Source organism: Gadus chalcogrammus, chromosome 20 (genome assembly GCF_026213295.1).
Source record: "Gadus chalcogrammus isolate NIFS_2021 chromosome 20, NIFS_Gcha_1.0, whole genome shotgun sequence".
Classification (NCBI taxonomy): Eukaryota; Metazoa; Chordata; class Actinopteri; order Gadiformes; family Gadidae; genus Gadus; species Gadus chalcogrammus.
This window is the reverse complement of record NC_079431.1, coordinates 12,207,564-12,220,603: the sequence shown is the minus strand read 5'-3', so window position 1 is coordinate 12,220,603 and position 13,040 is coordinate 12,207,564. Positions and strand designations below refer to the sequence as shown.

Here is a 13,040-nt window from a genome sequence, read left to right as displayed (position 1 = left end):
GTGCGGGCCAGGCCAAGGGAAAGGAGCGGCAGTGGTTGAAGAACCAGGCACTGGGAGAACTGGACGACGCCAAGATCATAGACGGACTGACGGGGGAGAAGGCCATATACAAACGCAGGGCAGAGCTGGACCCTGAGGTAGGTGTGTGTGTGCGTGTGTGTGTGTGTGCGTGTGTGTGTGTGTGTGCGTGTGTGTGTTTGTGTGCGTGTGGCGCACATGTGTGTCTCCAAAATGATGTATACATAAGATGAAAGGTCCTTGAAGGTTTTCTTTTAAGGATAACCCTTTAACTCTTTTTTGGAGCCCCACCTTTGCATTACTGTGACCTTGTCGGTCAGAAGGCACATTGTAGTGGTTGTTTCGACACAAACATACACCGACACACACTATGGACGCGGTTCCCACAATTATCGTATACGCTCGCACACTCACACCCAAACCAAAGTATTCATGTCGTGTTGTTGCTACCTCATTTAGCTCAGCGCCTTGCATACTTTTGGTTTTGCTCTGAAATCTAAAATGGTCCACAGAGGTATAATTACATTGTGTTCCTACAATCCTGGTCTCAGACACTCTGGACACCGGGGAATATAATGAATCACAATCAAATCTACGTCCCGCGCCAGCTGTGGTTAATCGTTGCCAGGATTTATTGATCAGATCATTCATTCTTACACGCTCTCCTTTTTCTTTATTGATTAATATGGACGGTGATGAAGTCCTTTCAATCCTTCCAAGCCCAAAGGCACTGTGGTCAAACCCAAATGTTCACAGCACACCTGTAGGCAATCCTTGAGCAATATGCCTTAACCCCTACCTGCCTGTTAACCTCTTGAGTTCCGCCCCTTCTTTGAGACCTTCCACCTCGAAGGTGTCTAAATATATCATATTATATAACTTATAACTCGCAGTACCTGTGATGACCACATCCGTGAGACCACAGAAATACCTCCTCACCCCGTCATAGTTAAGAGGTGAAATAGGTAACCTTTTTCTGAAATGACTTGAACCTATCACATATTGTAGGCCACTGTGGGAGTGTCTGTGTGGATGATTGTTGGTGTAAGCAGCCTCCCCTGGCCCTGAGTCAGGACGGACTGGACTCTGGAGCTCGGTGAGACTGCACAACCCTGCACGTTGAGCAACCAGTGAGCACAGCTTAAACCGGCTGTCACCACACACACTCGGGAGAGATCTCCTGCATGGCAGCGTGGATCACCATCGTCATTTATCATAATCTTGAAACTTAACAATAAACCGCCTTCCAACAGCACCATCATGCATCCTTGTGTGGAGGAGCTCAGTAAAACTCACATAGGTGGAGGTTACTTGAGGTGTCAGAAGAGGCAGATAATATGGGACCTTTTAACCTGTGCCCACTGATTATTCAATGTGCAACAACAGGTGTGCAACCTCCCCCAGCTCCAGAGTCCATTCCGTCTGACTCGGGGGCCAGGTGAGGCTGCTTAAAGCCACCACACACACACACACACACACACACTCACACACACACACACACACACACACACACACACACACACACACACACACACACACACACACACACACACACACACACACACACACACACACACACACACACACACAGTCCCCCAGTGATGCTCTGACGTTTGCCCCCCTGTCTCCCTGTCGGTGGCGTGCAGCTGGGTAGCCCTCAGCAGAAGCCCAAGCGACTACGCGTGCTGGCGGACGTGTCGGGCAGCATGTACCGCTTCAACGGGCTGGACGGCCGGCTGGAGCGCTCCATGGAGGCGGTGTGCATGGTGATGGAGGCGCTGGAGAGCTACGAGCACAAGTTCAAGGTCAGCAGGGGAGTCTGGGACCCCCGGGGCGGGGGACGGGGGTACAGACCGAGGTGGCCGTCAGCTGATTCCTTCCAATTGGGCTTTGTGTACCTTTGGTGGGAAACTGAATGAAGGAATGAGAAGGGAATTCCTTCATTGCGATCAACCGGTGTTTATAACGAACCGACACATGCAAGCGGATACGTACACACACGCACACCAACGGACACACACCCTTCATCGGGACCCAGGAATAGGGGAACGGGGAAAGACGCAGCAAAGCGATAAAGTAAAAATAAAGAAGGAGCACCAAGCCAGATCTGAAAGAGATCCGGACCGCGGAGCAGAAGAAGAAGAAGGATAAACATAGAGATGGGTGGAGGGAGAGAGATAGCTGTAAGGCGAGGCAAAGCTTGCATGGAGACAGACATCGTGGCCCCTGGGGGGGACGGGGACGCTGTGGCCACCAGTACTAGTGATCGGGATCAGTGTCACACACACACACACACAAACACACACACACACACACACACACACACACACACACACACACACACACACACACACACACACACACACACACACACACACACACACACACTGTGAATGTGAATGTCGATCTTTCGTTTTTCAAAACGCTTGGATGCTTTCTCAACCTGTCCTATACGTAAATCTGAAAACTGGTTAGTCATGACAGGAAACACACTTTCCTTTGGATAAGTAAGTACCCACCTGCGCAAACACACACTTGTGCTCTTTGGGTTTATTGGAGCATGTGTATTGACATGTACACATGTAAAGCGATCTCCCGGCAGAGATGGTGCTCCACATAACATGTGTATTAATTACATGACCTCCTTTATTAGGACACATTCAGGCGTTCCTCCCACCCTCTGGGCCAGACCCCTTTCACTAGAGTCACCCACACGGGTCAGACGTGCACACGAGACACACCGTCGCGTACTTTAAACCCAGGCAACGGGTGACACACCTTGTCCGAAATAACCGCAATATAACTATTGCAGTGGCCACAGAAATAGCCCAAAAAAAGTTATTTTACAGCATGATGTAAGCTAGGTGGCTAGGAAGAGGCGCACAGGGTAGAATGTTAATCCACAACAAGGTGCCTGCAGGGGTTAACGAAGGCTCCCACTGGTGCCTGATGGTGTGGGGGTGGGAGGGTTGGCTCAGGGGTGGCGTCCTGGTGTCAACCCTTGTAATGTGGTCCAGTGTTGGCCGCTCCCCTCACATTCCAGTCTTCACCCCTCCTGAGTAAGTGGGGGGAGCATTGCATTGCGCTTCATTTAGCTTTTCTATTTTTTATCTTGCCTTTCAAAAGACCATAGTACACGTGTTCAGTTTCACATTCCTTTATAATGTTTATTTTTTTGTCCTGGGGGGATCTCGGGTCCAATCAAAGTCTTGGTGTGGGGGCATCAGAAGGCCCCTCGTTAGAAGCGCCTTTTGTGATCTGTGTTATCTAATATATGACCTTGAGTTGACCTTTGACCTCTCCCTCCCTCAGTACGACATCGTGGGGCACTCGGGCGACGGCTGCGACATCGAGCTGGTCCGGGCCGACAAGGTGCCCAAGAACGACAAGGAGAGGCTGAAGGTTCTTAAGGTGTGGGTTAGCTGTCGTCGGTACACCCTGTCGGCCACATCGCATTGCCCCCATGTGTTCACTCATTCACCCACAGTGATTTTGCCCACGTTTCAAAGCCATCGTCTCCTGCCATTTTCATGCCAGTGGCTGGACTTGAATTAATACAGTATAACGTGGTTCTTCAAATGCTTTCAATCATTTGGATCTTTTTATTTTTCCATTGGCTCTTTTTTATCTCTTGTTTATTTATTCATAAAAAAGAAGTACAATTATTTATTTATTTAATCTAAACTTTAAACTTAAACCCCTTTATACCTCTCTCGCTCTCTCCCCCCGCTCTTTCTATCGTTCCCTTCTGTCTCTATCTCTATCGCTCGTTATTTCTCTCCTTCACTCAATCCCTCCCTCCCTTCCTACCTCTCTCCCTCCCTCCCCCTCCCTCCCTCTCTCTCCCTCAATCCCTACCTCTCCCTCTCTCTCTCCCTCCCTCCCTCTCTCTCCCTCCATCCCTACCTCTCCCTCTCTCTCTCCCTCCCTCCCCCTCCCTTCCTACCTCACTCCCTCCCCCTCTCTCCCTCCCTCTCTCTCCCTCCATCCCTACCTCTCCCTCTCTCTCTCCCTCCCTCCCCCTTCCTCTCTCCTATCTCCCTCCATCCCTCCCTCCCTCTCCCTCCATCCCTCCCTCCCTCTCCCTCCATCCCTCCCTCCCCCTCTCTCCCTCCCCCCTCCCTCCCCCTCCATCAGACCATGCACGCCCACGCCCAGTTCTGCATGAGCGGCGACTACACCCTGGAGGGCGCCCAGGCGGCGGTGCGGGAGCTGGCCCGGGAGGAGGCGGACGAGCGCTTCGTGGTGGTGCTGAGCGACGCCAACCTGGAGCGCTACGGCATCCAGCCGGAGCGCTTCGCCCAGGCCCTGACCTCCGACCCCGGGGTCAACGCCTTCGCCATCTTCATAGGCTCCCTGGGCGACCAGGCCGAAAGGTGAGATATCGGCGGGGCTGGTGGTCCAGAGGGTTGGTGTGTGTGTCCGTGTGTGTGTGTGTGTGTGTGTGTTTAAAGGTGACATTTTATAACAGGTGTGAGTGTGATTAGCCGTTACAAGCTGTTTTGGAAATCGGCTTCTTTTGACATCACAAGTGGGCACCTAGATGTGTGATGGCTAGATGAGTCTACCAGCCTACCCAGTGGACTGTAGCAAACGTTGCTCATCTATCCGTCATACATCTAGGTGGACACTGGACACGCCCACTTGTGATGTCAGAAGAGGCAGAATTTCAAAACGGGTTGTAATGTCTAATCACACTCACCCCTTGTGGTATAGTATGGGACCTTTAAAGCAACTTTTCTGGGTTTTGGGGGGAAAGGAAACATAGTTGTTCTCTGCTATTTCCCATGACGCATCACGCGAGTGCGGCAGTAGTCTCTCAGAGAAACAAAATAGTGGAACACAACAGGTTCCCCTTTAAGGGATTTGTTGAGTTTAATGGGGAGCAGAACACCTTTCGGACAATAAGGAAACAAGGTATTCAGTGTAAGTAACAACAACACATGATCAGCTGCAGATGTGTGCCGTCGGGACACAGACACAGAGACAGGATCACGCTGAGACGATGACGAACAGAAAGAGACCCAATAACAAACCTAAGAAGAACATGGTATAAGTGATGTAAACACTAAGTGCTGGAGGACAGGTTTTCAGTGGAAAACCGGCCATTCCGACTTGTTGTTCTCTGATATTGAAGTGCCTGGCTGCTGAGGGCTGTTCCTCTTGTCGCAGCTAACCGGCAGCATGTGAGCACCACCGCAGTAAAGCAGGGCCCTGATCCGGTAAAACCGATTCCACTTAGAGCCGCTGAGACCCGCTCACGCCTCTTTTGTAAACGCCTTTGTAGTCCAATCCCAGTTTAAGTCCGAGGCTTCTGCAGCCAGGACAAAGAGGGGGTTAAGTACACCTTTCTTTATCCCCCTCCTCTCCTGCCTCGGGCCCTTAAGGGCCCCAGCCCGCTGGGCGCTGGCGCTCCTCCGTGGTGGCCTGCTAGACCACGCGTGTCCTCATTCACAAGCTGAAGGGCTGAGTGGACTGGCCCCCTTAGAGATCGGAGCTGCAGAGTGATAACTCTCTGTGTGAGAGTGAGAGGGAGAGAGAGGGGGGGGGGGGGAGGGGGGGGAGAGAGAGAGAGGGGGAGAGAGAGAGAGAGGGAGAGGGGGGAGAGAGAGAGGGGGGGGAAGAGGGAGAGGGAGGGAGAGAGCGAGGTAACGAGAGGGGGAGAGGTAAAGATAGCGGGAGAAGAATGGAAAATGTGACCTTTTGAATGCTGCCGAAACCATTACAGTGTAACTACAGAGGCCAGGGATAGACACACATTAACCATGTATGATTTAAGGTTTTCAACACCACATGTTTAAACAGGGAATACACCGTTCACAATGACCTGCATGGAAAGAATATCTCTATATACATTGGATAAATATAGTTAAGTATGACGCAAGACAGCATCACCTCTACCTAGAAAGCACGCACCCACCTCTGAATAGAAAGTAAAGACAGGTATCTTTTCCACAGTGCCAAGACTTAAGGGACCTCACAGATTGACATTTGATTAAAATGTGTACACTACAAACCGTCCCGAGTTATTGGTGAGGAGGTCCAGTAGCCGGGTGGAACAGCTAGGCTCAGGGTTCGATGTTGGCCCCTGAGCTCCAAGTCAATGGCAGACATTGTCCCCGTCCCCACTCTCTGCATGGACTCCTCTTTCCATGAGCACATGTGCTGCTGTGAGCCAGATCTGGTGCTGCACACAGCTTCTCTCTTTCTTCTCGCCCAGACAATATCTCATTGTCCACGTTCCTTTTTACTCCCGTACATTCTGTCCTGAAGGATTTTCTGTTTTGGGCTGTTTGTTTCTGCAGACTACAGAAGACCCTGCCGGCAGGAAGATCCTTCGTCGCCATGGACACCAAGCAGATCCCGCAGATCCTGCAGCAGATCTTCACCTCCACCATGTTGTCCAGTGCCTGAACCCCACACGGGGATACGAGGGCGCACACACACACACACACACACACACAAAAACACACAAGGATACACACAATCACAAACACACACACAAGAACGATGCTGGCCGGCTTTAAAACACATTGAGAGAATATCTTGTGTGTCCCTCACCCACTCTCATTGTTCCAGGCCTCCAACCAAGAGGGGAAACCGTTGCTTTTCTCAACATCCATTCTAATGATCAGAGGGCTGATAGTAGCGGCAGAGAGAGGAGGAGGCCTGAACGTGCGCTGAGCGAGAAAACGTCAGCCGCTTGTTACCGGGGATGTTATGAAGACGCTTCTATGACAAAGGCAGCGCTCTGAGCCACTGTCTTTAGTTTCAATAGAGAAGGGACAGGGTGGAAGGATGTCCGTTTAGGGAATGGGTGAGGGGGTGGGGTGAGAGAGGAATTGAAACAGGCCGCTCCAGCTGGGTTATTTCGTTTTTGGACACTTCCTGTCAAATCCCCCCCCTGGGTTTCGAAACCAAAAGATTCCCGGTTCACAGAGAGGAGCGCTGTCACAGAGGTGCCACCTGACTCAGACTCAGACGGGCCGGCCAGCGCTCCCGTCGCTCCCCCCTGGAATGCTGGGATCGCGTCCTGGGGAATTTCCCACCTGACTGCACATGCTCAATATAGGCAGACGCCGTTTCACAACCCCCCCCCTGTGGTGTGTGTGCTAGTGTCGGTGTGTGCGGTTGCCCACATGTGTGTGTGGGAGTGTGTGTGGGGGGGGGGGGGGGGGGGGGGGGGGGGGGGGTGTTTGTGTGCGCTCTCTTCCACTCCTTCCCTGTCAACAAGCGCAGGCCTTTCCTTCCTGAGTGGAACCGTGATGCCGTGTGCTCGTCTCAGCCCTGCAGGGAATCTCAGCTCTGGTTTCTGTCGACCCCCCCTTCTCTACCCCTACACACACACACACACACACACACAGACCTATATACCACCTACTGCGACAGCAATCGTCCACTATTGCGAGGCAGATTTGGGTGAGGCGTTGTGTGAGGCGGCAGGGTCATGTCTGTATGAGGTTTACCTTCTCTCAGTGCAGCTCGTATCTGAAGAAGAGGTCTGTGGGACGTCTCCGTCTGTGTGCCTGCAGAGCTCTCTTCCTTTATGGTGGGAAATGTTTTCCCACCCCTTTTGTATGCTTTAAAGCATAACAATTAGAAATTGAGCGTTATTTGTCATTTGGGGTATGTTTGTGAAGGAAAGAATCCTATTCTCCATTCTCCGTTTTAAACCATTCTGATATTTTGTTACATTTTTATTTTAGGGCATTCATCGTCTGACGTTTAATTTGTTATTTAATTACCCTGTAATTATGTTTTTAATATGTACAAAACAATGAATAAAAATAAACAGTATACAAATGAAGCAGAAAATATAACTAATTTCCTTTTTCCTAACTTTTTTAAGTCAATTTGTTATCATTTGCAAAGCACTATAAATCAATATACCTGGCTATTGTATTATGGGCCTTCTAGTATAGCTTGGGATAGTAGGTATTATTAGTTAGTATAGTATCTATGGGCACGTATTATCATGGTGTAATGGTATTTACCATTGAAAATATCATTCCCCCCGTCTGATGTCATCACGTTTAAGTCAGAATCCTTTGCAACACTTATCACAGCCAATTCACACGGAACAACGCATTTCAGTATCACTCATCTGTTGTCATGGGTCATGTTTGTTGAGTACCTGTGTCATATCACATAGCCCGGGGGTGTGTGTAAAGGGGAACTGGAAGTGCCATTTTCTTGTGATAAAGTCCATTTACTAGAATCCACTCCAAGTTTATTCAAGGTCAAATCGACGTCAGCTTCCGACATTGTGGCTTGTTGCCCTCTGACCATTCTCTCTCTCTCTCTCTCTCTCTCTCTCTCTCTCTCTCTCTCTCTCTCTCTCTCTCTCTCTCTCTCTCTCTCTCTCTCTCTCTCTCTCTCTCTCTCTCTCTCTGTCTGTCTCTCTGTCAGTCAGTCAGTCAGTCAGTCAGTCAGTCAGTCAGTCAGTCAGTCAGTCAGTCAGTCAGTCAGTCAGTCAGTCAGTCAGTCAGTCAGTCAGTCAGTCAGTCAGTCAGTCAGTCAGTCAGTCAGTCAGTCAGTCAGTCACTCTGTCACTCTGTCACTCTGTCTCTACCTCACTTTCTATCTCAGCATTTCTTGCTCTACCTCTCCCACTTCCTCTTCCTCTTGTGCATGTTTTGTTTTCGATTTTAGAGACCATTCTTCCTGTTTTTCCCTCACGGTTATTTCCAGTTTTTCTAGTACCGTGTCCAACGACCCTTCCTTTCAGCACCACGGTGTCTATAATCAAACCCACTCTGATTTTTTATGACAGTCGTTTGGCCGTCCTGCTCAAGGGAGACATGCTCTGTTTGCTCACAACATATCTTCTATCTTTTATCCTTCCCCTTTACGACACGGTTCCACTTCCACACTGTGTGATCACCTCTGGAAATCGCAATTAAATGACCAATCTGAGTATTGCTCGCTCACAAAAGAAATCCCAGACACAAACACAAGCAGTGACAAACACACACACATGGCTGGTATCAACACCTGGTTCCGCTGTATGTATATTTCAATGAGATCATAAGAGGGAGAGAGATAAGGCGTCTAGACACCGCAGTATTGTGGTTGCTCGTTCACTTAAATCTGTCACTGTGTTCGCTGACTCTCGTTGTGAGTCACTTGCTACTCTTTGTTCCTTGGTTGGAAAGGCCTGACCGGTATTTTTTTTACTGAATTGAGTAACAGGGATTCAATCTTTAAATAGAAACATAGTGTCTGTGCAGGGTTAAGTTCCCCCTGTCTGATGTCATCACGTTTGCGACACTTGTCACAGCCAATTCACATGAAACAACACACTTTCACACTAACACACACACATGCACACCCAAGGCCATGGACACAAGGTTTTTCTCTTTTTGTTTCTAGGGTGTTTGCAAAAAATGCAACCGCAATTGTATTAAAACTGTGAAATATTGTACTTTTTCTATTTTGCAAGATAAAACAGTGTTTTATGACTCCAATAACTCCAATAAATCTAGATCTCCTTTGCAAATAAAGAAAATACATAAGATAATCTTTATTTTACAGTGGCATTGAAATAATGATTTTAATTTTTTTTATTGTCTTACCCTGACACGCGCACACACACAGACACACCAACTGCAAACCTACAGCACACATAAAGGGAAGTGCCCTTTATGACCTTTGGTGTGGGGCTGTGATGCAGCGTGATTGAACCCCAGTGAGCGATTGATTAAGTTGGTGAGGGAATACATTTTTGTCCAGCAGTGTTTGTGGGGAAAGATTAGACACAGGAGGCTTCCATCTCACTGCCTGTGTCTCTCCAGATTCGGCCGATGGATGCTAGTCTGTTGGAGTGAGGTAACTAAGGAAGAGCCTCTACACTGGACATGTGCACGCCGTCTGTTTGTTTACATACTCAGGCATCCATCAGTATTGCGACCGCCCCTAAAGAAAAACCCTGTGTGTGTGTATGTGTGCTTTTATGAGTCTGGCTGCTTGTTTAAAACCCACACATTTAGACTTGTTGTTCAGACAGAGGATTCGCCGCAAACTTCTGAACAGCAGCCAGAAATGTGTGGCGTTGTTTTTATAGGTAAATGCCCTGTGGGTGTGTGTGTGTTTGTGTGTATATGTGTGCGGGTGTGTTCTTGCGTGGGTGTGAGTCTGTGTGTGTGGGACTTTGCGGTATTGATTAAGGAACACTATTAAAACCACGGAATGCAAGAAGCTGTTAGGTAGGAGGAAGTTGTGATGTCATCCGGGTCCAACAGTCGGTGTTCTGTTCTTACCTGTACAAACATTACTCAACACAAATCGCTCCACAACCCCTCATAGCTACTACCGCTACATTTATAAAAACACGTTAGGCCCTATGTCTTTCATCTGCCTGAAATTAGCCTGTTGTGGTACAGCCTTGGGTGCAGCGTTGCCAGATTGATTTCCCGCCCAATTAGGCAACCCTGACTTGGTCGGGGAATCTGGCCCAATCTGGCAACACTGCTTGGGTGTGTCAGTTCATTACGGAACGGTCATTTAATAAAAGCGTGGGCGTGTGTACTTGTGTGTGTGCGTAAGTACACACGTTTGAGGGTGGGCCGCTCTGTGTCAAGATTTCCTGTTGAGAGAGAGACTTTTCTTTTTGGCGGCAGCAATAGATCCCTCTGATCCCTTTGTCAAAAAACCATGGAAAAAATAACCCCCCCACACTCACACACACACACACACAGACACACACAGACACACACACACACACACACAAACACACACACACACACAGAAAACCGGACCACCTGACACCTGCCCATGTCAAGCTGTAATTGAGTTGTACATTTAATCATGAGGAGCCTCCTAAGGACGCCCTGCTGTTGACAGACAGACAGACAGACGGGCCGCCTGAGAGGATCTCACGCACAAACGCTGACATGCAAGATATGTGGTGCGGACAGACGGAGGCAGACGGACCGACAGACAAGCTGGCTGGCAGGAGACCGACCGGCCAACAGGTGGACAGACAGACGCACAGCCTGGCTAACGGCAGGATAAAACCAGAAAAAGAAGGGAAACCATTTGCGGAACAAGATTAGAATACTACCGTGGAATACGTTTTACTCCACTTATATAGCGTTGATATTCCCTCGTCAATTTGGTCACTTAGCGTGGCAGTTAATGTTTCGACTGATTTACTTATAGACGACTCTGTCGAGGGTGTTTGGTGTGTGTGTGTGTGTGTGTAGTTGTGTGTGTGTGTGCATGTGTATGTCTTTGTGTGTGTGTGTGGGGGGGGGTTGGTGGATGTACAACAACATCTTCTCACGGGACAACCTGTTACCTGGGCTACAACATGGCTGTTGTAGCCCAGGTAAGCGTAGCGTTGCCCACTGGAGCTGAACTAATAGCAGGGAGGAATGGCCCACAGAGCGAGAGAGGGCTTTGCTTTTCCCATGTATTAAATAGGATCCCCCCCCTCTCCTCTTTCCTCCTCCTCAGGTCAAAAATGTAGGCTAACTTTCCGTGACTGCGGTCTCCAACATCTCTGCTCCAGCCCCCAGACTGTCGGTGAAGAGCAGACGTTACAAACAAAGAGCATGTGATCTCAGCCACAACCATTGAAGGGTTCTTAAGCAGTCAAACCAGCGTAGTAACATCATTGCACTTAAGTGAGCACATACAGGGAAGGAAAATATTATTTCGTAAATGTTGTTTATTAATACTAATTCCTTCTCGCTGTTTCCACCGTTCGATGATTTGGTTACCGTCATCACGCGGCTCAGTGCGTTCTCCGATCCGATGACATCATCTCAGAGGATGCGGTTTTGCCCTCTGATTCATTTTCCCCCGCCGATTTTTATAATATGGTGGGCCTGACGACCACTAAACACTGTTCTGTCATCTTGATGGACGTCTCTGTTGCAGCGATCCATCCGTTGTTGCTAAGCGTCAGCGTTTTTTCGTATCACATCCGTCAGCAGAATCTTTTTTTTATTTTTTACAATCATATCATCGTAATAGGTTTAGAAAATTAAGAATTACCAAATATATAAATAAATACTTAATGCTACATTTTTAATGATTAACAAATAAAAAAAAAAGTGTTATTCTTTTCACGTCTGCAATTATTTTGTGCGTGTGCACATGCATGGCAGTGGTGATTTATGGGGTCAAGAAGGGTGACACACGAGTCTGTGAAGAAGCTCTCATCCCTCAAAACCGCCCTACCCAAACACAAACACACACATGGATACACACACACACACACACACACACACACAGACACACACACACACACACACACACACACACACACACACACACACACACACACACACACACACACACACACACACACACACACACACACACACACACACACATACACACACAAATACACAAACAGTCATGCAAGGCGTCTGTTGAAATGCTGACATGTTTTTTTCTGCGTTTTGTATTCAGTCTTTCCATGGTGTACAGAGAAGTAAAATTAGCCAGTTTAAGAGTCATAGCAATGTGTGCGTGGATGTCGGTCCATCATTTTAGCTGACTGCAACTCATCTGGCCAGTGTCTTGTTGCCATGGCTTGGAGTTTATTATTTGACACGTGAATATCGGTGAGATCCCTGTTTGTAACTTGTTCCACTTCCTTTCCAATAGTGTGTGTGTGTGTGTGTGTGTGTGTGTGTGTGTGTGTGTGTGTGTGTGTGTGTGTGTGTGTGTGTGTGTGTGTGTGTGTGTGTGTGTGTGCGCGTGCGCGCGCGTGTGTGTGTGTGTTTGTCCTTACACGTTAGCTTTCTCATTTGTGTTCTCCCTCAGTTACCCCCTATCCATCCAGCTGGTCACCCTGGTATATGCGTCTTTGTTTGATGACATTCATATATCTTTCTACGTTGTGTGTGATTGCGTGTTTGCTTGTGTCTCCAGCTTGCTGATCCACACCCTTCCTTCTTCTCTGCAGTTCCATGGTGTCTTAATAAAAGTGAATACTGTTACTACAGGGTGAATTAATAAGAGTACATGCTGTTGTTACAGGGTGACTAAATAAGGGTGCATACTGTTGG

The 13,040-nt window shown here is 48.5% G+C and overlaps 1 protein-coding gene across 1 annotated transcript in view; it reads left to right on the top strand.

Moving 5' to 3' along the window:
* The window catches only part of vwa8 (von Willebrand factor A domain containing 8), a 62,513-nt gene extending 56,039 nt beyond the window's left edge, over positions 1–6,474 (top strand). Inside the window, exons 41-45 of the mRNA XM_056580474.1 lie at positions 12–137; positions 1,665–1,823; positions 3,331–3,429; positions 4,156–4,394; positions 6,324–6,474. Of these exons, the coding sequence (XP_056436449.1) occupies positions 12–137; positions 1,665–1,823; positions 3,331–3,429; positions 4,156–4,394; positions 6,324–6,432 (732 nt within the window). The 3' untranslated portion in view covers positions 6,433–6,474. The remainder of the gene's footprint in view (positions 1–11; positions 138–1,664; positions 1,824–3,330; positions 3,430–4,155; positions 4,395–6,323) is intronic.
* The last annotated feature ends 6,566 nt before the right edge of the window (positions 6,475–13,040 follow it).